The sequence below is a fragment of the Dreissena polymorpha genome, chromosome 10 (assembly GCF_020536995.1).
Source record: "Dreissena polymorpha isolate Duluth1 chromosome 10, UMN_Dpol_1.0, whole genome shotgun sequence".
NCBI classification, from domain to species: Eukaryota; Metazoa; Mollusca; class Bivalvia; order Myida; family Dreissenidae; genus Dreissena; species Dreissena polymorpha.
In genome coordinates, this window is record NC_068364.1 from 74210773 (window position 1) to 74236369 (window position 25597).

The 25597-nt window shown below is 35.4% G+C and overlaps 1 protein-coding gene across 1 annotated transcript in view; it reads left to right on the plus strand.

Moving 5' to 3' along the window:
* The window catches only part of LOC127849236 (trafficking kinesin-binding protein 1-like), a 91710-nt gene that overhangs the window by 24410 nt on the left and 41703 nt on the right, over positions 1-25597 (plus strand). Inside the window, exons 4-6 of the mRNA XM_052381956.1 lie at positions 12518-12594; positions 22711-22841; positions 23921-24089. Of these exons, the coding sequence (XP_052237916.1) occupies positions 12518-12594; positions 22711-22841; positions 23921-24089 (377 nt within the window). The remainder of the gene's footprint in view (positions 1-12517; positions 12595-22710; positions 22842-23920; positions 24090-25597) is intronic.

Sequence of the window (25597 nt, forward strand, 5' to 3'; positions counted from 1 at the left end):
ATAGGCACATTGATCATGACTGGCAGATGACCCCTATTGATTTTCAGGTCACTAGTTCAAAGCGCAAGGTCACAGTGACTCGAAATAGTAAAATGGTTTCCGGATGATAACTCATGAATGCTTACACCTAGGATCATGAAACTTCATAGGTACATTGATCATGACTGGCAGATGACCCCTATTAATTTTCAGGTCACTAGGTCAAAGGTCAAGGTCACAGTGACAAAAAACATATTAACACAATGGCTTCCACTACAACTGACAGCCTATATGGGGGCATGCATGTTTTACAAACAGCCCTTGTTTATTTTTTATGGTAAATGTTTCATAGGTTGAAATGAATAATTCAAGTACAATATCTGGTAATCTAAAATTGATTCTTTGTTTGTTATAGAACAATTTTTTGAAATGACTATTATGATGGAAAGTCGATTTAGGCTGATCTCAGCTTCCATTTCATTCATCAAATATCACAAACATTTTAATTTTGAATATGATTTTTAACCTCTTAACACTCTGCATCAAAGTTAAATGATCATTCAATTTTGCAGGCTTTTATATTTGATTGGCAATACGATATACCATGGAAGCATGTCTTCATCAAACTATCCTCTGGTGACTAAAGAATTATTATAACAGATCACAGTAATAGCAACATTTAACCCTTTGCATGCTGGGAAATTTGTCGTCTGCTAAAATGTCTTCTGCTGAATTTCTAAAATTAGCATTTTCTTTCAAAGAACACTATCAGAATAGCAAACAGTTTGGATCCAGATGAGACGCCACGTTCTGTGGCATCTGGATCCAAACTGTTTGCAAAGGCCTTCAAAATTCGGTTCCAGCACTGAAAGGGTTAAACCTGTACCACTTAGATACGTATGTTGACACATTTGTAGTCCCTTAGAAAGTTACTTTTAATTATAAACCTTTCTTACTAGATTCAATTTTCAAAGGCTTCATTTTCAACGCTGAGATGCTGATGAGCAGCAAACAACAAAAATCCTGAACAGGCTGTGAGTTACTCGCAGGCTGCTCTGGTGTATGCTGTTTGCACATAGCCATTTTCACTTTGCTTCTGAGTGGGAAAGGGGTTAACAATGTGAATCAGAGTGCAACCCTTGTAATTGGTCTGCTTACAGTAACGCGAAATAATAAAAAGGTGACATGACTGGCCCATGGTAATGTGACGTTAACAGCTTTAATTGCTGAATAATGACAGGTCCCCTGTCTGCAAAAGTTTGGTGTATCTTCTTATGCCAGATATTTATTGAGCTGCACAAATATATAACTGTGTCTTTTAATACATGGACATTATTGAAACTCCTCTAACTTTTAATATGAATTATAAGGTGATTGCAATGTTATTAAAGGTTTTTAAATTAAATCAATACATGTATTGCCTGACGCAGCTCAGTTGTGAAAGGATATCATTACTATCTGCATAACATGTTACATATAGATCAATGTAGTATTTATTGAAAGTGAATGAATGGTACGTGATTGACAACGTTGAATCCTTCCCCTGTGTTACTTCTTCAACTATGGATTATAAGTGGATTAACATTTTAAAGCAGTTTAAACTAGAAATGGCGCGGCAGAGGCCGACGCGTATCCCCACGCCGAATGTTTGACCTAGGTGTGCCCCAGGGTTGGTAATGGGGCCATGCATAGCTGAGATTGACCGTATTGTCATAAGAGAAGTTCATCATCAATTAGAAGTGAATTGGTGTAGAAATGAAGAAGTTATAGTAAAAGGCAATTTTGGGTGGATCTGACATATGTGGGCAGGGCGCCCCAGGGTTGGTAATTGTGCCATGCATAGTTGAGATTGACCGTATTGTCATAAGAGAAGTTCAGTATCAATTTGAAGTGAATCGGTGTAGAAATGAAGAAATTATAGTAAAAGGCAATTTCGGGCGGGTGTGGTCTATGTGGGCGGGGCCCCAGGGTTGGTAATGGGGCCATGCATAGTTGAGATTGACCGTATTGTCATAAGAGAGGTTCAGTATCAATTTGAAGTGAATCGGTGTAGAAATGAAGAAATTATAGTAAAAGGCAATTTTGGGTGGGTGTGGTCTACGTGGGCGGGGCGCCCCAGGGTTGGTAATGGGGCCATGCATAGTTGAGATTGACTGTATTGTCATAAGAGAAGTTCAATATCAATTTGAAGTGAATCGGTGTAGAAATGAAGAAATTATAGTAAAGGCAATTTTGGGTGGGTGTGGTCTATGTGGGCGGGGCCCCAGGGTTGGTTATGGGGCCATGCATAGTTGAGATTGACCCTAATGTCATAAGAGAAGTTCAGTATCAATTTGAAGTGAATCCGTGTAGAAATGAAAAAATTATAGTAAATGGGAATTTTTTGGTGGGTGTGGCCTATGTGGGCGGGCGCCCCAGGGTTGGGATTGGGGCCATGCATAGTTGAGATTGACCCTAATGTCATAACAAAAGTTCAGTATCAATTTGAAGTGAATCCGTGTAGAAATGAAAAAATTATAGTAAATGGAAATTTTTGGTGGGGGTGGCCTATGTGGGCGGGGGGCCCCAGGGTTGGGAATGGGGCCATGCATGGTTGAGATTGACCGTATTGTCATAAGAGAGGTCCAGTATCAATTTGAAGTGAATCGGTGTAGAAATAAAGAAGTAAATGTAAAATAACCTAAAAAAATGAGTGATAATTTCTGACGCGGCCCAACCCCAACCGCTATAACTTTTGACCCAGGGGTCAGATCAAAATTCCAAATAGTGCAGGGTCGCACATATGCTCATAGCTACCATGTGTGTAAGTTTCAAGGTTCTAGTGCTTTTAGTGTAGGAGGAGATAGTGGCCAGGACGGACGGACGGACGGACAGACGGACGGACGGACGGACGGCGGAGATAACCACAATATCCCCACCTTTTTTTCAAAAAGCGTGGGGATAATGATATATATATTGAAATTGGCCCGGTAGCTTATAATTAATGTCTGCATAATATATAACATATAGGCAAATGTTGAAAGTAAATTCATGTTTAATTTATGACAATTTGTGAATGTTGAAAAATTTAAATATTGAAATCATGCCTGTATGTGCAGTGTTCTCGCTAAGTATAAGCCTGACAGCTTGAGGTTCGGAAATGTTATTCAGGCTAAAAAAATTAATATTTAAATATTCCGGCTATATGATATGATTGTTGTATCTGTGTCTATGATGTAGAATTTGATATATTGCTAACAATATATTTTCGGGTATTGCATGATAAAACAATCTACGATCATTTTCAAATCTGCAATTATCATTGATGTAGTGCACTGATATGAACTTATGTTTTGACTGGTTTTAATTTGAAGTCTTAAAATACCAGTTTGGAAAACAAATCCAGTTGGCATATTTACATATTATACAAAATTTATAATTATTTGAAAATTATTTTGCTTTTAATAGCTTTGAACTTATTTTTTTACCTAACACAAAAGTGTGTGTGCTTGCATTTTCAACATGAAAATAAATGCCAAGAATTATTTTATCTTCTGCAAGAAAACAGATTTAACCCTTTCAGTGCGGGAACCAAATTTTGAAGGCCTTTGCAAACAGTTTGGATCCAGATGAGACGCCACAAAACGTGGCGTCACATCAGGATCCAAACTGTTTGCTATTCTGATAGTATTCTTTGAAAAAAATCGAAGAAATGGCTAATTTTAGAAATTCAGCAGACGACATTTTAGCAGATGACAAATTTCCCAGCATGCAAAGGGTTAATTAAGTAATTAATCTGCATCAAGAATATGGGATATTTCTTTGTAAATATTAACATTAACTTCAAACGTGAAAAGTCCTGTACTCCTGATTATATGATATTAGATTCTAAACTTAATTTCTAAAACCTTTTATGATAAAGGTTGCTTGTTAGTTTTATTTGTATGGCCTGGCATGGCCTGGCATGTACTGATGCCAGGAGGGTTATAGCAATTCTGTCCACTAGTTTTTTCAGTCTTACACTTTTGTAAACAAAAGAATACAAAATATATGGCTAACTTGTGATCAAAGAAATAATCCATTCATTGTGGGCAATGTCGTATTTTGTATAAATATTTAATTATTTGATTACTCTTTTGTTGAGTGTGGAACTACTCTATCTGCTGAACATTCCTGTATCGGATAAATCAAAATTGCGTTCAACCCTTTTACAAGTTAATACAATAAGCAAGGGTATACTGATGTCTGCCAATCTTGAACTATATGTTGCTCAATTATTAATTACCTAAACTCCACAATTTATATAAAAGATGCAATGAATATGTGTGCTGCCTTTAAGTTTCAAAGTTAAAATACTTTTCACTTAGGCTTTGAAGTTCATTGCAGAAAACCAAGGTAGTATAAAGATTCCTCAAATTGAGTTTAATGTGTTACCTTTAACAACACAGGGGTCAAATAACACATATCAAAATAGCAAATCAGTTGCGAATTCCTCGAACTTAGATGACTTATTTGATGGTTTAAGTTCAGAATATTTGGTATGTCAATCCCTGCAACGACACGTGATGACGTAGAAAAATAATTTATATATTAAATCATCATTTTTACTGATACGCTACCTTAAAGATTAATTATAGATCTTGGATTCCATTGCAATTCACTTTGCTGTTGATTTTACAAAAGTCTTGTTATGATATAATAGTAACAGTTGTTTAATTATTTGTATAATGTTACGCAAAAGTCGGGGACATTGTGTGATTTTACCCATTTCCCAGTTACATTCTTTGAAATCATGTCAAATATATTGTATGGAACATAGATTTGGTTCCTATTGTGTATGTAATTGTGAACTTAGTGTGAAGAACACCAAGAAGTTGGGAATCAAGATTATCACTCTGCCATAGATTAATATGAATTGTGTGTGCTTAACATGGCAATGGTGAACTGGATTTTAAAGAAATAATAAACGATGCAAACAGGTTGGATAGAGGAGCAGTTGACCAACCTGTCTTATAAAGGTAGGTACAGTTGGTTGAATTTTTGTTTACAATGAGGGGAACATTAAAATAGTAAGATTTATGGTTTTCTGTTTATAAACACCCTGCAAGCATCTGCAATTATAAATTGTTTAATAGACTTTTAACGACTCTGAGAAATGGTTTACGAAAACGGGGCCTAACGCATGAGCGTTGAGTGTCGTCACAGATTAGATTGTGAAGTCTGCACATACTTATCACGGACTACACTTTTCGCCTAGACTGGATTTTGGTTTAGAAGAGTCTTCCTTTAACCCTTTGAGCGCTGAAACCGAATTTTGAAGGCCTTTGCAAACAGTTTGGATCCAGATGAGACGCCACAGAACGTGGCGTCTCATCAGGATCCAAACTGTTTGCTATTCTGATATTATTCTGTGAAAAAAATCGAAGAAAATGCTAATTTTAGAAATTCAGCAGACGACATTCTAAGTCTTTTATTTGCACAAAGTAAAAAATTAAAGGGTAAAATATCAATAAATATTTGCTAAATAATACTTGTCTATAATTATTCATTATACCGTAATATGACGATATGAGAGCTGTTGTTCTATTTATGGTGAAAAAAAAAAGAAAAATTAACAAGAGTAGAAACTTGTTTCATTATGTTCATTTGTCTAGAATGTCCTTGACAGAGGCGAATTTTAGAGGAAGAAGATAATGTATAAAAACTTGTTCATGAAAAGTAACCTCTTAAAGGGATCTTTTCACGCTTTGGTAAATTGACAAAATTGAAAAAAGTTGTTTCAGATTCGTAAGTTTTCGTTTTAGTTATGATATTTGTGAGGAAACAGTAATACTGAACATTAACCATGCTCTAATATAGCCATTATATGCATCTTTTGACGATTTTAAAACCTAAAAATTATAAAGCGTTGCAACGCGAAACGATTGAATAATTTGGAGAGTTCTGTTTTTGTCGTTAAATTTTGTGAAACTACGAAGATTGCTTATATAAGGTATAAAATACGTCTAGGATAGATACTCGGCGGAATAGCTCAGTAGGCTAAAGCGTTTTTAATTCAGGATTCTGGCAGGACTCCCGGGGTCACTGGTTCGAAACCTGCTCCGGACAATGTTCTTTTCCTTTTTTTAATTGTTTTCTTGATTTTTTACTGGAGCTTTTATGATCCAATGTTTACATTTATCAATATAAAGCATTTAATGAATAGGTTAAAAAAATGCCAAAATCTGTGAAAAGGCCCCTTTAATGACGTAGGGACTTTGACAAAAAAATGAAAACAGGATTAGGTCCTACCTGACAAGTCATCTTTTGCTGTCCCTTTCTGACTATAAGACCATAACTGATGGGTGCATGTTGACTTTTATTGACAATCTTCAAATAAGTTTTTAGGCTCATGTGCATAATTTATCATGTTTGGGCGGAACTTATATCATCTGTTTTGTGTAGGCAGTTTTTTGTATTGATTACTTGCTAGGGTCCAAACCAATCCTGTTTCTTTAGCGAACGGTGACAGTGTGGTTGTTTAAACAGATTGCCAAACATTTGCTTAAGTGTTTCTTGTGTTTTGGCGTGGAAAGTTTTTTTTTTCTTCGTTTATATAACTGTTATTGTCAGTATGTAAAAACTGTCATTTCTGAGTATTGTTAATGCAACACAAATCAGGCTTATACTGTTATGAAGTCCCTATTATTCTCAAAGTTTGTAAAATACATAAAATAATATAAAATTACAATGCAATATTAATATTAAATTCTCAGTATGTTTAGGATTGGGAATACAATTAATGTAAAAATAGATTCTGTAAAGTCCCTATTTTCAAACTTTTGTGTGAGATAAAAATAGTGATATTCATATTAACTCATATGATATTAGAATATATTGGTATTTATTGAGTCACCAAAAATGTCAAAAATATTCATGTGATCATTAATTACATAAGTGTTACACATAACAACATTTACCTCCATGTTTGGTTGATAAAACAATTTTATCAAACATGAACATGTGTTGGCTTTGAGTGTGGATAGATAAACAATTTTGAGTGGATACATGGTTATTGCAAAAAAAAAATGCACTTGATTACAATGATGTGGTTATATTCTTGTGAAAACGAATTGCATTTTGATGTATGAGGGTTTGAGAAGGATGCATCATTACTTTGTTTTTTGTTGAAATGTCAGGTAACTAAATTATTTATTGGCATGGGTGTGCTTGTTCTGACTCAGCTGTGTGCAGTACAGTTTAATATTGCTGACATTTTGTATGCATTATTATATGTACTCAAATATTAAATGACAATTTCTAATATGGAATTCAATTTTTATGTCCCCCACTATAGTAGTGGGGGACATATTGTTTTTGCCCTGTCTGTCTGTTGGTCTGTTGGTCTGTTTGCGCCAACTTTAACATTTTGCAATAACTTTTGCTATATTGAAGATAGCAACTTCATATTTGGCATGCATGTGTATCTCATGAAGCTGCACATTTTGAGTGGTGAAAGGTCAAGGTCAAGGTCATCCTTCAAGGTCAGAGGTCAAATATATGTGGCATAAATCGCTCATTTTATGAATACTTTTGCAATATTGAAGATAGCAACTTGATATTTGGTATGCATGTGTATCTTATGGAGCTGCACATTTTGAGTGGTGAAAGGTCAAGGTCAAGGTCATCCTTCAAGGTCAAAGGTCAAATATATGTGGCCCAAATCGCTTATTTTATATATGCTTTTGCAATATTGAAGATAGCAACTTGATATTTGGCATGCATGTGTATCTCATGGAGCTGCACATTTTGAGTGGTGAATGGTCAAGGTCAAGGTCATCCTTCAAGGTCAGAGGTCAAATATATGTGGCCCAAATCGCTTATTTTATGAATACTTTTGCAATATTGAAGATAGCAACTTGATATTTGGCATGCATGTGTATCTCATGGAGCTGCACATTTTGAGTGGTGAAAGGTCAAGGTCATCCTTCACAAGGTCAAGGTCATCCTTCACAAGGTCAAGGTCATATATAGGGGGACATTGTGTTTCACAAACACATCTTGTTATGCCTTTCTTCGAAGAAGAGGGGTATATTGTTTTGCACATATCGGTCGGTCCGTCCATCGGACTGATTGGGGTAAAGTTATGTGTTGCTAAATTTTCAAAAATATAATAACATTTTGCCACTCAAATGGTAAAGTTATCAAGTTATCCAAAACCTTCAAACGGGCAGTTTGGCACTCTTATATAATTTTGTGCCAATTTGTAATGAATCATGTCATTTGATAGTTTTTTATGCTTGAATTGTTTTTCTTTCAGAGCGTTATGTGCACATTATTTTAATATATAAAATTCATTCATAAAACCCAGATTCATTGGTTATAGACAATAATATTGCCATTTAAATAAAACACTGTGTATCAAATGTAAAAACAAATCCCAAATTTTGTTTTAAGCACTGCATCATTTCTGTGTTAATGTAAATTCTTGGTAATTGCAGCAGACATATTGATTGTAGACAGTATCGTCTGCTATGTCCCATGTCTGAGACCATTTTCTGATGCAAGATCTGCTTTTGTTGTCATGAGTTCACCTGATGAAGAACTAGTGAAAATTCCTAAAAATCTGAAAGTTACATATATTATGTGGAGTTAAAGAAACAGTTTGTGAACAGATGGAAATAATGTCAAGGATATTGAGACTGCTGTGGATAATTACATACTTTAAAATAAAATGAATGAGTATTTAGTAATGTAATTTACAGATTATAACCTTATATGTAAATTGTGGCTTTGATTTAGACAGAAGAGCTTAGAGAGAACACTATGATTATTTCTTATGGGAATTTGATTTTAAGCGAAGACAATTTTATTTTTAGTATAAACTTAATATATTTTTAATATGATTTTATGATACATTCTGGTGTTAGTATAACTAATAATGTATGCTATTAAAATTAAGTGTAAAACGACAACAACTACAACCATGTAAAAATGTGGCGTAAAGTCATGGTATAAAATAAAGACATGGTCACATTTTGCACCCAATATGATCAGTGAATTGAGTAAAGTTTGCATACTAAGGCTTTTTTTTTAATAACGTAGAAATATTTACTACTGTATTGAACTGTAAAGAAAAGATGAACGTTTGTTAGTCCCCATGGAAATACTGATCAGCTGCTTTCGAGTGTTTCCTGTTCGATCAGAATCAAAGGGTAAGATGTTGGTGAATTTGTTTGAACCTCTTAACCTGTGATATCCATAATAATTGTATACTGAAATTATTTTGAATGTTTGACTTTTTTGTGATTATTTTTTGTCCTTTGATCATCGGCTGTTGTCAATATTTACCGTAATTACACTCTTGAGGCCACTCTTATTGCCCAATCTGCATGAAACTTGGTCAGAGCATCTTGAGGCGACTCTTATTGCCCAATCTGCATGAAACTTGGTCAGAACATTTTTAGGCCACTCTTATTGCCCAATCTGCATGAAACTTGGTCAAAACATCTTGAGGCCACTCTTATTGCCCAATCTGCATGAAACTTGGTCAGAACAACTTGAGGCCACTCTTATTGCCCAATCTGCATAAAACTTGGTCAGAACATCTTGAGGCCACTCTTATTGCCCAATCTGCATGAAACTTGGTCAGAACAACTTGAGGCCACTCTTATTGCCCAATCTGCATGAAACTTGGTCAGAACAACTTGAGGCCACTCTTATTGCCCAATCTGCATGAAACTTGGTCAGAACAACTTGAGGCCACTCTTATTGCCCAATCTGCATGAAACTTGGTCAGAACAATATCTGAATGATATCGCGGACAATTTTGAAACTGGGTCATGTAAGGTCAAAAACTAGGTCACCAGGTCAAATGAAAGAAAAAGCTTGTAAACTCACATTAATTTTAAACTCACGTTAATAGTCAACTCTTCATAACACGTTGTCAGAATATTTGTTTTAATGATATCTTAGCTGAGTTCAAAAATGGTTCTGGGTGGTTGAAAAACACGGCCACCATTTGGCTGGACATTTTTCCATTTATGGCTATACTAAAACCTTGTTTATGCTCTAAAAGTTTCATTTTCAGTCCAATGTTCATGAAACTTGGTCAGAACATTTGTCCTAATGATATCTGGGTTGAGTTCCAAAATAGTTCCTGTCCATTGAGAATATGGCTGCAAGGGGGTTGGGGTAGTTTTCCTAATTTGGCTAAAGTAAAACCTTGTTAACATTTTAGAAGTCACATTTATAGTCCAATCTTTATCAAACTGGGTTAGAACATTTTGTTCTAATGATACGTTAGCCAAGTTTGAAAATGGTTCCAGTTCTTTAAAAAAACATGGCTGCCAGGGGGCTATTGTGAAACCTTGTTCACACCCTAGAAGTCACATTCATAGTCAAATCTTTATGAGAAAATTGGTCAGCGATTTTTTTCTAATGCTCCGCCAATTTAAAAAATGGTTATTGTTGGTGGAAATACATAGCCGCCTGGGCGCCGGTAAAGTTATATGGCTATTGTGAAACATTGTTAATACTATAGAAGTCGCATTTTTAGTCCAATCTAGAAACTAGGTCAGAAAGCTTATTCTAATGACATCTTGGCAAAGTTAGATTATTGTTTTGGTTTGTTGGAAGACATGGTCTCCAAGTTGTGGGGCAGTTTTTCTTTTTAGGCTACGGTGAAAACTGATTAACACTTTATCAGCCACATTTATGATCTCTATGAAACTTGGGTGAGAACGTTTTTCTCAATGAAATATGTTGACTGAGTTTGAATCCGTGTTATGTGAGCTCAAAAACAAGGTCACTTGGTAAAACAACATGTTCATAGTCCAGAAGTCACTTTTTGTCCAATCTTCATAAAATGTCAGAAATTATTTGTTTCCATGATATCTCAGCCAAATGGGACTAGAAATTAAACATCTATGTTTCATAAAGTACTTTCCTTACTTTAACCCATTTATGCCTAGCGTCTAGAAAAAAGGCATTGGCAAACAGCGTAGACCCCGATGAGACGCCGCATGATGGGGCGTCTCATCAGGGTCTGCGCTGTTTGCTTAAAGGAATTTCTTTAAGAAATATTCTAAATATAGAAATAAATATAAGACATCCCTAATTTTGGAAATAAAATAGATCCAATTTAGAAAGATGGGAGAGTCCACTAGGCATAAATGGGTTAAACTCCACCTTCTCAGAAAGTTGAGTTCCTTAGTGTGTCCCAGGTGAGCACATGGCTCTCTTGTTTGTGGATGCAATAGACAATGTGGTTAGCGATCACATGTGGTTAGGGAAGCAGACAATGCAGGTCCTTGCAGGAAAAACACAGCATTCGTTGGAACCCATCTGTTAAGCTGAAACAATCATTAGTGTCCTTTTCTATCATGGCATTGAACATTTTCAAAAAGAACTTCTGACATAACATGTTGTCATAATTGATGTGTAGGAGTAAAAAGCGGGAAGTATTTTCAGTCTGTTGATTAATGGTTGTTTGATGGTTGATATGCAGAATGTTAACATTAAGTTTGATGGTTGATATGCAGAATGTTAACATTAAGTTTGATGGTTGCTATGCAAAATGTTAACATTAATTTTTATGGTTGCTATGCAGAATGTTAACATTAAGTTTGATGTTTCCTATCCAGAATGTTTACCTGTTGAAAACTCAACTCCATTAAAGATGGATATTTATGTCCATTCCCTTTAACATGTGGAAGATACCTTTTAAACATTATAAGTAGGGGTGCTAAGTATAGTTCCCTTCTGCAAATCACTTTGAATATCTTGCAATAATATAAGTTTATTATAAAGCTTGCCTTTTGGTTTTATTTACCTTCATTTATTTTGTACAAAGTATAGGAGTATGATTCTCTATGTTAACAAGGTAAACGGTTGTTTTGTTTCTTTATTATTTAGCATTCAAGTTTGTGTAGTGTTGGCCCTGTCAGATTGCCACCAGAGAGACAGGCATCACAATGTTTGCAATTTTTAGTTGTCTGTTTATTGCATTTTCACACTCAGTACGTAGATTTTACTTATTGACAGTTACAAATATTTCATTTAACTCTTTCAGTGCGGGAACCGAATTTTAAAGGCCTTTGCAAACAGTTTGGATCCAGATGAGACGCCACAGAACGTGGCGTCTCATCTGGATCCAAACTGTTTGCTATTCTGATAGTATTCTTTGAAAAAAAAATGAAGAAAATGCTTATTTTACAAAGTCAGCAGACGACATTTAAGCAGATGACAAATTACCCAGCATGCAAAGGGTTAACATAGCTTAACCCTTTCCCTCATAAGAAGCAAAGTGAAAATGGCTATGTGCGAACAGCATAAAACCAGAACAGCCTGTGAGTTACTCGCAGTCTGTTCAGGTTTTATGCTGTTTGCTTCTCATCAGTACCTAAGGGTTGGAGATGAAGCTTTTAAAACTTGAATCTAGTAAGGAAGGTCTTTAATTTATTATAACTTTCTATGGACTGTAAATGCGTGAACATGCATATCTCATTGGTAAAGGGTTAATATAATTTGCAAGGAGGTGGCTTACATGATATCGATTGTGTGCTTCTTGTATTTTCAGTACTCTGTGCTGATAGGGTGACACAGATGACCAAGACGTACAATGACATAGAGGCAGTTACTCGATTACTTGAAGAAGTAAGAAAACATTAGATTTATTTGTCAAATAAAGTCAAACTTCAGCAGCACTTGCTGGAAAGAAAACCAAAAACAATGCAGGCTTTTGTTTAACAGAACAATATGTGACTCTTCCGCTTGCTGCCTCTGAAAACTTGAATTGGGAAACAGTTGATGAAATACCAACTACAGCATGCATGTTGTAATACACAAATATTTAGCAGCTAAAGTTGGAGATAAAATTATCATCATACATTGACAAAATCACTGGTTTTTATGATCAATGGATCTTCATTGCAAAAGAGTGTTGCGCAATGATTATTGCATGTCACGCATGGAACTGACTATTGGCTGGTTAATCATAATCATCATATGGAAGCTTCAAACTTGATACTTGCTATGCAAACATGCTGGGGCAATAATCCCATATCAGATACTTAGTTTCAATATCGACCGTTAATGATCCATTTAAGTTGCTTTAAAACATAGTCCTTACACCAGCATCAGGATGGTATCCAATGTTTACGGCATCGACAGCCGTCTCCAAGCTATTGTCATCAGGTTTTTATAGGATTTAAAATCCATTCATAGCTTGCAGTGCCAGTATTGGAAGTCTGTTATTAATTCATGATCTAGCAGGAGGCTTTTGAAACCACCTGCGACTGAATGCCTTCACAAGCCTTCCTGCTATTGATCAGATCAAGTATTTTCATCATGTTATTTTATGTATATGAATACTGACTGTTTTATTTCCTTTCTTTTTTCCATTAGGTGTTTGTTTATTAGCTTTACTGCCAAAGGCAGAAGAGCTTATGGGATGGCATGGTGTTAGTGTGCAGGGGTTTTACAGCACTGTCTGTGCCTCCGGAAAACGGAGGCACTCCCAAAGCAAACGGACCCGATCCCAAACCGAAATTATAAAAAAGAGTGTAACTGTAACTGAAAAACAAAACTGCAGTACTTGAATAAACGTTGAACATGCCCAATATTGCATCTGTTTATATAAAGAAGACAAAATAACAAATAAAAACAAATTTATTTGTTAAACCACTGACTTATTTAAGCACGATAAATTCCCAATTTTTTCCCAAATGAGCCGTTTCATCGAAGCAAAAATTCCCAAAATGATCAATTTTGTCGATAAAAAATTCCCAATTTGGTCAGACTCCTTTTCCCAAAATAGGCAGAAAAACCCTTGGTGTGTGTGTGTGTGTGTGTGCGTGCGTGCGTTCGTGCTTTTCTTGTTTATCCGATTAAGTCCACGGTTTTCATGCGATTGTTTCAAACACAGCCTGCTTAATTTCAGCTTTAATTCACCTACTATTGCAATGCATAAGCTTGTTAATTCACCTACTACTGCATTGCATAAGCTTGTTAATTCACCTACTACTGCATTGCATAAGCTTGTTAATTCACCTACTATTGCAATGCATAAGCTTGTTAATTCACCTACTATTGCAATGCATAAGCTTGTTAATTCAGCTACTATTGCATTACATAAGCTTGTTAATTCACCTACTATTGCAATGCATAAGCTTCTTTAAATGCATCCATATTATGTTGTAAAATTATTACTTGGTTTACACTTGCTTGAATTACAGAATTAGCTGACCAGAAGATTGTCTATACTTGTTTATAAGCTTAAATCAGAGGTATAAGAGGGCAGACATTTTTGACATCTTGATGTGTTACAGGTGATTATATTGTTACTGGACCATAATACTATACCAGTTGTCATTTATACATTTTCTCAGCTGATTCACATTTGTTAACATAAATGAGTCATTAGTGATAGGTCTATGTAAGCTTTAATTTAGTACATGTAGGTGCCTGATGGGTATTGAACAGGTCCAATCACATCACTGTCAGGAGTATATTAAGATGGTTATTAGTTGGTGGATTTTATGATGGTTTCATAAAGCATGTAGACAAAGTAAACAGTCAAATAATTGATATAGTTCAAAATTGTGGCGTTTAACCCTTTACCTCTTATATATGTATTTTGATGCATGTGTAGTCCCTTAGAAAGTTACATACAATTAAATACCTTTCTTACTAAATTCCTGTTTTAAAGACTTTATTTCCAACCCTTAGATACTGATAAGCAGCAAACAGTGCAGACCCTGATGAGATGCCGCATTATGCGGCGTCTATAATGCGGCGTCTCATCTGGGTCTACGCTGTTTGCCAAGGCCTTTTTTCTAGACGCTAGGCATAAATGGGTTAAGCCATTTTTACGTCTTATCTCCCAAATAGACAACAATACATGTACAGAAAGGTTGGAAACGTCCACTCTAGGGATCTATTTTGGGCCCTTTTCTCTAACTGACTTTATTTTGTATATGAATTCTATCAGCTGTACTATCCAACATTCTTCCTTGGACTACATGCAGATGATGGAACACTCAACTCTTGCAGTGCTGGAACCGAATTTTGAAGGCCTTTGCAAACAGTTTAGACCCAGATGAGACGCCACAGAACGTGGCGTCTTATCAAGATCCAAACTGTTTGCTATTCTGATTTCTTTTGACAAAAAATCGAAGAAAATGCTAATTTTAGAAATTCAGTAGACAACATTTTAGCAGAAGACAAATTTCCCAGCATGCAAAGGGTTAATTTGTTTGCAAATAATATGTCTTTGAATCCTTATTAAAAGAAATGCATGCTGATAGGAATACATATCAAAGCGCTGAAGGCACTGAAGATGTTCGCTATTGCATAATTTAACACGCAATTCATTTTTCAAAATCAATCGCAAGTTTGAAATGAACACACGCCATTCAACTTAAAAAAGTGTGTGTCATAGCGCACGGGTCGAGTTTTGTGTGCACTTTTTATCATCCTTATTAGCTCATCTATTTTTTGAAAAAAAATTATGAGCTATTGTCATCACCTTGGCGTCGGCGTCGGCGTTGGCGTTGGCGTTGGCGTTGGCGTTGGCGTTGGCGTCGGCGTCCGGTTAAGTTTTGCGTTTAGGTCCACTTTTCTCAGAAAGTATCAATGCTATTGCATTCAAACTTGGTACACTTACTTACTATCATGAGGGGACTAGGCAGGCAAAGTTAGATAACTCTGGCGTGCATTTTGACAGAATTATGTGCCCTTTTTATACTTAAAAAATGGAAAATTTTGGTTAAGTTTTGCGTTTAGTTCCACTTTTCTCAGTAAGTATCAATGCTATTGCATTCAAACTTGGTACACTTACTAACTATCATGAGGGGACTGGGCAGGCAAAGTTAGATAACTCTGGCATGCATTTTGACAGAATTATGTGCCCTTTTTATACTTAGAAAATTGACAATTTTGGTTAAGTTTTGTGTTTAGGTCCATTTTATTCCTTAAGCATCAAAGCTATTGCTTTCATACTTGCAACACTTACTAACTATCATAAGGGGACTGTGCAGGCAAAGTAATGTAACTCTGACTGGCATTTTGACAGAATTATGTGCCCTTTTTATACTTAGAAAATCGAAAATATGATTAAGTTTTGTGTTTAGGTCCACTTTATTCCTACAGTATCAAAGCTATTGCTTTCATACTTGCAAGATTTATGAACTATCATAAGGGGACGGTGCAGGCAAAGTTATGTAACTCATACTGGCATTTGGACGGAATTATGGGCCCTTTATACTTAGAAAATTGAAAATTTGGTTAAGATTTATGTTTTGGTCACTTTACCCCTAAAGTATCATAGATACTGCTTTCATACTTGGAACACTCACAAACTATCATAAGGGTACAGTAAAAGGACAAGTTGCATAACTCTGGTTGTCATTGTTACGGAATTATGGCCCTTTTTTGACTTAGTAACTTTTAATATATGGTTAAATTTTGTGTTTCGATCCACTCGAAGTATCAAGGCTATTGCTTTCAAACTTCAAATACTTACATGCTATCATGAGGTTACTGTACCTGGCAACTTGAATTTTACTTTGACCTTTGAATGACCTTGACTCTCAAGGTCAAATTATTAAATTTTGCTAAAATTGCCATAACTTCTTTATTTATGATTAGATTTGATTGATACTTTGATGAAACTACTCTTACCTGACATACCACTATAGACTTCACCCAAACCATCCCCCGTGCCCTCCCCCCCCTCCCCCCCCTCCCCCCTCCCCCCCCCAATTTTTTTTAATTTTTTTTTTTTTTTTTTTTTTTTTAAGATCATCTCACAAATGACCACCACACCCTCACACTATACCCCCACCCCACCCCCCCCCACCCCACCCCACCCCCCAAATTTTTTTTTTTTGATTTTTTTTTTTTTTTTTTTTTTTTAAGATCATCTCACAAATTATCACCACACCCTCACACTATACCCCCCCCCCCCATTTTTTTTTTTTTTTTTTTTTTTTTTTTTCGCTTTTTTTGGAAGATAGTGTAATAAATGTCCACAACCCCACACTATACACCCCTCTTCACTCCACTCCTCCCTCCTTTGTGATTGAAAATGAGAGTCCCTTCACCTTTAAAAAGAAAATAGATGAGCGCAGAGCTCTAGATAAAAGGCGTATCTGCGTATTTACGCATTGAAAAAATAAAAAAACGCATTAAAAATCGGCCCAATACGTAACAAAACGCTTTACAAATCTTGGTACGTATTTTAAATCGATTAAGTGCGTAACCGGTTTAACCAATAATCCAGTTAAGTTTTTAGTGTCAGATAACCTTTGAATCAAGAGTAAGTCAATCAAGGTTATATTACACTAATTCCGATTCCCATAGGGTCCCATTATAAAACTGACAACTTTTACAGCATTTTTCTTGCCTTTTCGACGTATCAATTTTTCCGAACCTGGTATCATTTTAAATATGGATCTGTCCTCTTCCAATAATTGCAATCAAAAACATACCGTCTCGCAACTTCTAAGAAAGTAAATCGCTGTCGAATCCACTGTAGAAAAACGTGTTTCGGAATCCTCATTTCGACAAAAGCCCCACACAATAGAAAACACACCCTCAAAAGTCCATCTTTTAAGTTAGCTTCCAATCCAAGGCATCAAAGTACTCCAGACACATACAGGATATTACAAATAACCACAAAAGACATGTCTCACATTGTTAAATAGCTTATATTCAAGAAGAGAAAAGGAACTCTTTAGAATTAGGCACTACTTTCGAATGGACCACAGAGGGATACACAATGATTTAGTGTAATGTATCCTCAAAATAAGCTTGTAATACAAATGGCGGCCCATCATGTTTGTGGATCAAAACGGGACGTTTTAAGCAACTTGCGGGATTATTTTAAAAGAAAGTCTGTTCATATCGTCGTTTTAAATATGTTCTGTTTAAATTTAATAATATAAATAACAAATAATAATACTATCTCTAGATTGAACACGCCTTTTACTTTTTTCCGTTTTCTATGGAAACGGAAAATACCCCTAAATATTCCTAAACCTTTATGGCTGAAACAAAGGAGTAAAATACGCATTGACAATAATATCAGGGGGTGAAATACCCTTTAGACTAAATCCTTATCTGGAGCTCTGGATGAGCGGTCTGCACCCGCAAGGCGGTGCTCTTGTTATTTCATAGAAATAACTAAGACAAAATAAAAACAGCATGCTTTTTTGGAAGTTCTGAAAGCAAAGAAAGTATGATGAAAATGGTAATGAGAACTTAATATAAAGAAAATTTGCAGTCACCATCATATTAAAGGAATATTTTTTCTAATATCAAATGACTATCTCACCAAGAATATAAATTCATAATGAAAGTTCCGTGTAAAAAACTTTTGATTTTTGACACCATATACAAATTCAAAATATACAATAATCTTCGTATCTTGTATATGGAGGAATAAAAGTATATAAACATTGCTGTTTATGCTTTACTTGTTACCCGAGCAGTTCACACGGTGTCAACAACGCTAACATAAACATAGGTATAGAGCACTAATGCGCTTTTAGGCGAAGCTGTTTCAGTTTTCATCTTAGTGACTTAAACATAACGCCAACAGACACGCATGAATATTTTCGAATATTTAATAAGCTGATTCGAGATACAACCTCTGAATTTTTGCTACATCACTGCGTATGTGCTCAATTCAAAGGATGTAGCACTGTTAAGTGTAAGAAATTCCGGACTACTCTCTGTATGCTCAAACGACACAAATTGTGACCCTGTTACAATTACGCGTTACAATCCATCTCGCAGAATTTCAATTTCGCCTCCAAGATGAGAAAACAATCATTAGCGAAATAGTATAGTGTCACGATAAGAGAAAATCGTTTAATTATCATACCACAATGTTTGCCGTACTTGGTCAGCACGTCTGGAAATCATTCCTTAATGCGTCGATAGGCTGCCATTATTAACAAGTTTGCTATTTTGAATTCAATTTTGTATCAAAAAGCATTGTTTTTAAATGTGGGATTTTCAATTCGCAATGAGATTTGTAATGACCCTCGTCATGCGAAAATGGGTATTATTCTATATGCGCCCTTCATATAAATAGCCCATTCAGCTATCCCTCCTTCTGGTAAGGAGAAACATAACATATTGAGTGATTTTAAAGCGAACAGCGTCGCCTATGGCCTGACTGTGCAAGAGCACATGTTGGGTTTAACAAACGCTTGCCGAAACGCATAAGACCCATTTTCGCATGACGGCGCTATTGACGTGTGATTTAAATGTGACGAAAGAAAACTGCGTTTAAATCAAATGTAAACATACGATATATTTCGATAATGAAGAAAGATACTCATAACAAGGCATATGAGGACACATATGAAGTGCTCTCCCGTAGTATATTTTTTATTTACTCACACTAATGTGTGGTTTGACAATGCTAACACACATTTCATGCGGTGAATATGCAGCTTACAAGTGAAAAACACAACACAATAGTTTAACTTTTGTTTAATTGTATTCAGTTATTTAGAAAAGTAAATTGCTAACTTTATTTCAAAGTCGGCGTATACGCCGACTACATTTTTAAAAGACATGTATTGTTATAAATATATTTAATATAATATATTTAGTTGTTTTCGGTTTTAGCGATTATAAAGCATTTTCGAGGTTGCCTATAGTATGCCTGAGTAATTGATGAACTCATATCCAACTGTCAATGTATTGACAACTGTGAATATAAACAAGCTAACCCTTCTACTAAGCTTCTACTATTGCGTTGCTAGCACCCGTAAATACAAAAGATCGCCGCTATGTGTTGAGAACCAAGAACGCTTTCCAGAAATACCCGATGCAGTAGCTTCAACGAGGTTATGAAACAGGTCATTCGTATTATTATTATAAATTATTTGTTATATTCGGGTTAAGCGATTATGATTTTTTTTAGTCTATCGTATCGCTGAAGTTATTGTTCAACTTATGTTCAACGTTTTATAAATTGAGAATATAAGTAAGCGTCAACTTTTTCCCAAATCTCTCAATTTACGACCTGTACTACGTCATTGAGTTGTATGTGAGAGCGTAACCTATTGCGTTGTTATCGCCCGTAAACTTTCCTTTGTTTATCGACAGGCGCATCTATTAATAGCCTCATATCATGAATGCCAAAACACCCGCGAAAAAGAACCACGTGACCAAATAGGACGCTAAACGCAAATACCATGCGACTACGACTTTAATTATGTAAGAACGCTCCGCAATTCCTCTGAAGCCGGGGCCTTGTGATTGCTTTTACGTAAAGAATTGACCTCTAACTGAAGTAAGCAAAGGAAACGCATTCCTTCTATGTGCGAAGGCAGATTGAATTTTACTAATGTATAGTTTGCCTATTATAACACACATTATAATGCGGTAAATATGCGACTAAAAGTAAAAAACACTATAATTAAACTTTTGTTTTTAATTAAGTTATTTAGAAACCAAAATTCCAAACCTTATTTCAAAACAGCAAGACTACATTTTTTAGAGAATATTCTTGTTATATTTAAATGTTTTTTAACAGTTTCAGCGATAATGAATCATTTTTATGTTGTCTATCGTATCCCGGTAATAATTGTTGAACTCGTGGTCAACGTGTTATTAATTGAGACCTGTGAATATAAACAAGCGTAACCTTATACTAGTGCGTAATTCTCACCCGGACTCCCCTTTGTTTATCGCCAGCCTCAGATTTATGAATGAGATGAGCGAAAATACTACGTCACGCAGACGCAGCAGAAAGTGGACTATTTTAATCATTCATAAACAATCTTCTCCGCGACACGTGCAATACGATCATTGTTTTTTTTATTCTTTTCTATAAAACACCATTCGAAACTATTGCATTTAACACGATATTAATATAATGTTTCCATTTGTGAATAAACATAATTGGAGAACTCAAACCTCTTGCATAAATTATACAACTCTTTCTTCGCGCGTAGTGTAAGCGGGAATTGGGCTAATCATACCCAGGCCGTATCGACCTGAATTTTACATCAAGCACATTAGACGGTCGCTAAAGCGACCATCTAATAAAATACATATAAAATTGTCCTTTTGCCTAGAAAAATGTTCTCTTTAAATCAGGTCAATATCTGTCAAATAAAAGGAATAATCTTGCTAGATCATGCACAGGTTGTAAGACTACTTCTGCATGAAAAGATTCTTGCATCCAGGATTTGATTTAGATATCCAAGTTTCTAATAGATGTACCATGTATCAAATGAAAAGGGATTATTTTGATAATGTTGATTAATCAATATATAAAAGAGATAAAGTTTACAAGTTTACATTATCTTTATTGAATGTAAGTCAAAGATAAAATGATTATGGGTATTAGTGTAAGTGCCATAGGATTGTCATCAATTCATGGATGTTGCAGAAGATACAATAGTATTGCTATTTCATAATACATGTACCTGCCTTGACCATAAACAGTGTGATGAATAAAATAAGTTAGATCTTGGTGATTGACAAGACTGAAACATTTGAACATGTGACTGAGCATGCGTCCTACTTGTGTTTACTGACAATCTAAATTATATATATAAATAACATGCGACATTGGGGTTTAAATGTGTCAAATGATAATTTAATTACGTGTGCCTAAGTACTGTCTATCGGTTTTAAAGTTCTAAATATAAATGATGAAATGTTGGGATATGGACACTTATTTGTTTTAGATATTTAAAAAGTGTAATTTACTGGGTGTTCATGAAAGAAATTATTTTGTTGGAATACAATCCAGTGTGAATTTTAAAATGAAAGCTTTTTCAGAATAATGTTCCTGCATAGTGTACTAGATAAGTAACTGTGAAAATTATGAACAATAAATCATGTGACAGTTATTTTGCAGATCATGTGTGGATAGAAATGGCATGAAATATTTTTGACCAAGAAAATGAAAAGAATCATTAATATTTTAACAAAACGGAAAATACCAGAAATGTGAATAGTTGATAAGTATTGTGCCAGGATGTGCAGAACTTGCCATTTCATGTGGAGTATATAGTTTGTGCAATGAGAAGATAGTTATTGTATTAAAAAGCCTGGACTAAGAATAATGCCCAATCCTTTAGGAGAAGGGGTGTTGCATATTCAGCCAGTGGAGTTCATTGAGAAAAATGTATTGTTTTTGCACCAATGTTTCTTGTTTAAAGGTCTTCCTATTGTAATTACCCTTCTTATGGCACTTTTTGTTCTTGGAAGTTTCTATAAAGCATAATATAATTGGGCAGTGTTTATGGATCTTTAACAGTTTTGTGATTTGAACTTAAACTTGCGTAGTCTACATGCATATTTGCAGATTAAAATTGGCTCGGAACTTGCTGTCCTTGACCTACATTGTTTGCTCCATTTTCCATAAACCAATGTCAGCAAACTTAAATTTGCATAAATAATGTGACCTTAACTTACTGCTTATTGACCTTGACCTATATTTGACCATAAACTTTGATTTGACGTGTTGCTTCAATATATTTTCAGAAAGGCTATTTTAGTTTAACTTTGAATGTAATTTTGATGCAAAAGATCCTTTATTTGACAGAACTCAAATTAAACCCTTCAAATCTACATTTTTACAAAGATCTTGACCTGACCTAGAACCCACCATTAACCTTTCACCTCTATATTGTCAGAAAGACAGTTAACTTGAATCGCTGTTATCTCTTCTCATTATTTTAAAAAGAGTGAAACCTTGAACTCACGTTTACCTCTCACCTCTTTATTCATTTCCAGAAAGAGCGTGACCTTGAACTTGCAGCCAAGATCGGCCAGACATTACTAGAGAAGAACAAACACTTTGAGGAGAAGAATGAGCATCTGGAGGAGCTGGTGGCACAGGCTAACGAGCGCATCAACCAACTCAGGTATGAAGTTGTTGTTTTTTCCGCATATATGAGCCTCACCCTGTGTTAACTCTTTCAGTGCGGGAACCGAATTTTGAAGGCCTGTGCAAACAGTTTGGATCCAGATGAGACGCCACAGAACGTGGCGTCTCATCAGGATCCAAACTGTTTGCTATTCTGATAGTATTCTTTGAAAAAAAATCGAAGAAAATGCTAATTTTAGAAATTCAGCAGACGACATTTTAGCAGATGACAAATTTCCCAGCATGCAAAGGGTTAAATGCATGTTTGAATAGTGTTATCAGATAAGCCTTTGCACAGGACAATCAGGGACAACAATTTCAGCTACTATGATATTTTTCTTTTAAAGGGGCCTTTTCACAGATTTTGGCATGTTTTGAAGTTTGTCATTAAATGCTATATATTGATAAATGTTAACATTGGATATAAAAAGCTCCAGTAAAAAATAAAGAATAAAATTTAACAAAGAAAAAAAGGTAACCCCCAGCAGGGCTCTAACCACTGACCCCTGGGTTCCTGCAGTAAAAATTCTCCCAATTAGACCACTCGACCATCCTTCCGGATGCAATAAACGGTGTATTTTATACTTCATATAACCAATCCTCGTAGTTTCACAAAATGTGACGACAACAACAGAACTCCAAATTATTAATTTGTTTCGTGTTGCAACGCTTTATAATTTTCGAGTTATTAAATCGTCAAAAGATGCATATAATGGCTTTTTTAGAGCATGGTAAATGTTCAGTTTTACTGTTTCCTCTCAAATATCATAACTTAAACGAAAATTTGCGAATCTGAAACAACTTTTCAATTTTGTCAATGTACCCAAAGCGTGAAAAGGCCCCTTTAAAGGTCTCGGAAAGTGTTGCACAGGCTAATCTGGGACAACACTTTCCGTCTAAACTTGATTTTTGTCAAAAAGGGTATTCACTGAAATAAAAAAGGCAATAAAAGCAGAAAGTGTCGTCTCTGATTCGTCTGTGCGGACTGCTTTAGCGTATCTTGGACGACACTTTAAGCATATGCAATAAACCCTGTTTTCACAGAGCAATTCTCAGATATGTTTGAACCCACTACAGGCATGACCTGTGCATGAAGGAAGAGCTACTGCGGATCTACTCGCAGACCTATGACGGCGCGGATGGCTCCTCCACGCCTGGCAGTTCCACCCCGGAGGATGCCTGCCTCCCGGTGCTGCAGAAGAAGGTCAAGACACTCGAGGAGGAGAACCTGCAGCTCCATCTCGAGGTCAAAATTGTGTGCTCAGCAGAAAAGCTTAAAAAATAAATACAAAAATATTTGTTTGTTTTTTCAATTTGTTGGATTTGTTTGTTTTTTCAATTTGTTGGGCTTAAGGTAGTGCACCCCTAATGGGCACATATCCAAATATAATCTTATTAATTATTTTCTTCATAAGCATCATTTCACTGAACTTCATGCAAATTTGTAGGTAGGCTTTCCATGCTTTAAGAATATACCAATTTTTTCTGAACCACCCCCACGCTCGGCTTTTGTCCAGTTTATTTTCAACCCTGGGGTATATAAAAGTTCCATAATTCATTCAAATTTCCAAATATGGGCATGCAGTTGGTGTGTACAGATGCAGTAAAGGTGTTTAAAGTTTAAACAAGATGAAATAAGTATTCTTTAACAGACATTTATTTTTGACCAATTTTTAGCTCATCTTTTTTTTGAAAAAAAATTATGAGCTATTGTCATCACGTCGGCGTCGGCGTCGGCGTTGGCGTTGGCGTCGGCGTCCGGTTAAGTTTTGCGTTTAGGTCCACTTTTCTCAGAAAGTATCAATGCTATTGCATTCAAACTTGGTACACTTACTTACTATCATGAGGGGACTGGGCAGGCAAAGTTAGATAACTCTGGCGTGCATTTTGACAGAATTATGTGCCCTTTTATACTTAAAAAATTGAAAATTTTGGTTAAGTTTTGCGTTTAGTTCCACTTTTCTCAGTAAGTATCAATGCTATTGCATTCAAACTTGGTACACTTACTTACTATCATGAGGGGACTGGGCAGGCAAATTTAGATAACTCTGGCATGCATTTTGACAGAATAATGTGCCCTTTTTATACTTAGAAAATTGACAATTTTGGTTAAGTTTTGTGTTTAGGTCCATTTTATTCCTTAAGCATTAAAGCTATTGCTTTCATACTTGCAACACTTACTAACTATCATAAGGGGACTGTGCAGGCAAAGTAATGTAACTCTGACTGGCATTTTGACAGAATTATGTGCCCTTTTTATACTTAGAAAATTGAAAATTTGATTAAGTTTTGTGTTTAGGTCCACTTTATTCCTACAGTATCAAAGCTATTGCTTTCATACTTGCAAGATTTATGAACTATCATAAGGGGACCGTGCAGGCAAAGTTATGTAACTCTGACTGGCATTTGAACGGAATTATGGGCCCTTTATACTTAGAAAATTGAAAATTTGGTTAAGATTTATGTTTTGGTCCACTTTACCCCTAAAGTATCATAGATATTGCTTTCATACTTGGAACACTCACAAACTATCATAAGGGTACAGTAAAAGGACAAGTTGCATAACTCTGGTTGTCATTGTTACGGAATTATGGCCCTTTTTTGACTTAGTAACTTTTAATATATGGTTAAATTTTGTGTTTTGATCCACTTTACTTCTTAAGTTTCAAGGCTATTGCTTTCAAACTTCAAATACTTACATGCTATCATGAGGTTACTGTACCTGGCAACTTTAATTTTACTTTGACCTTTGAA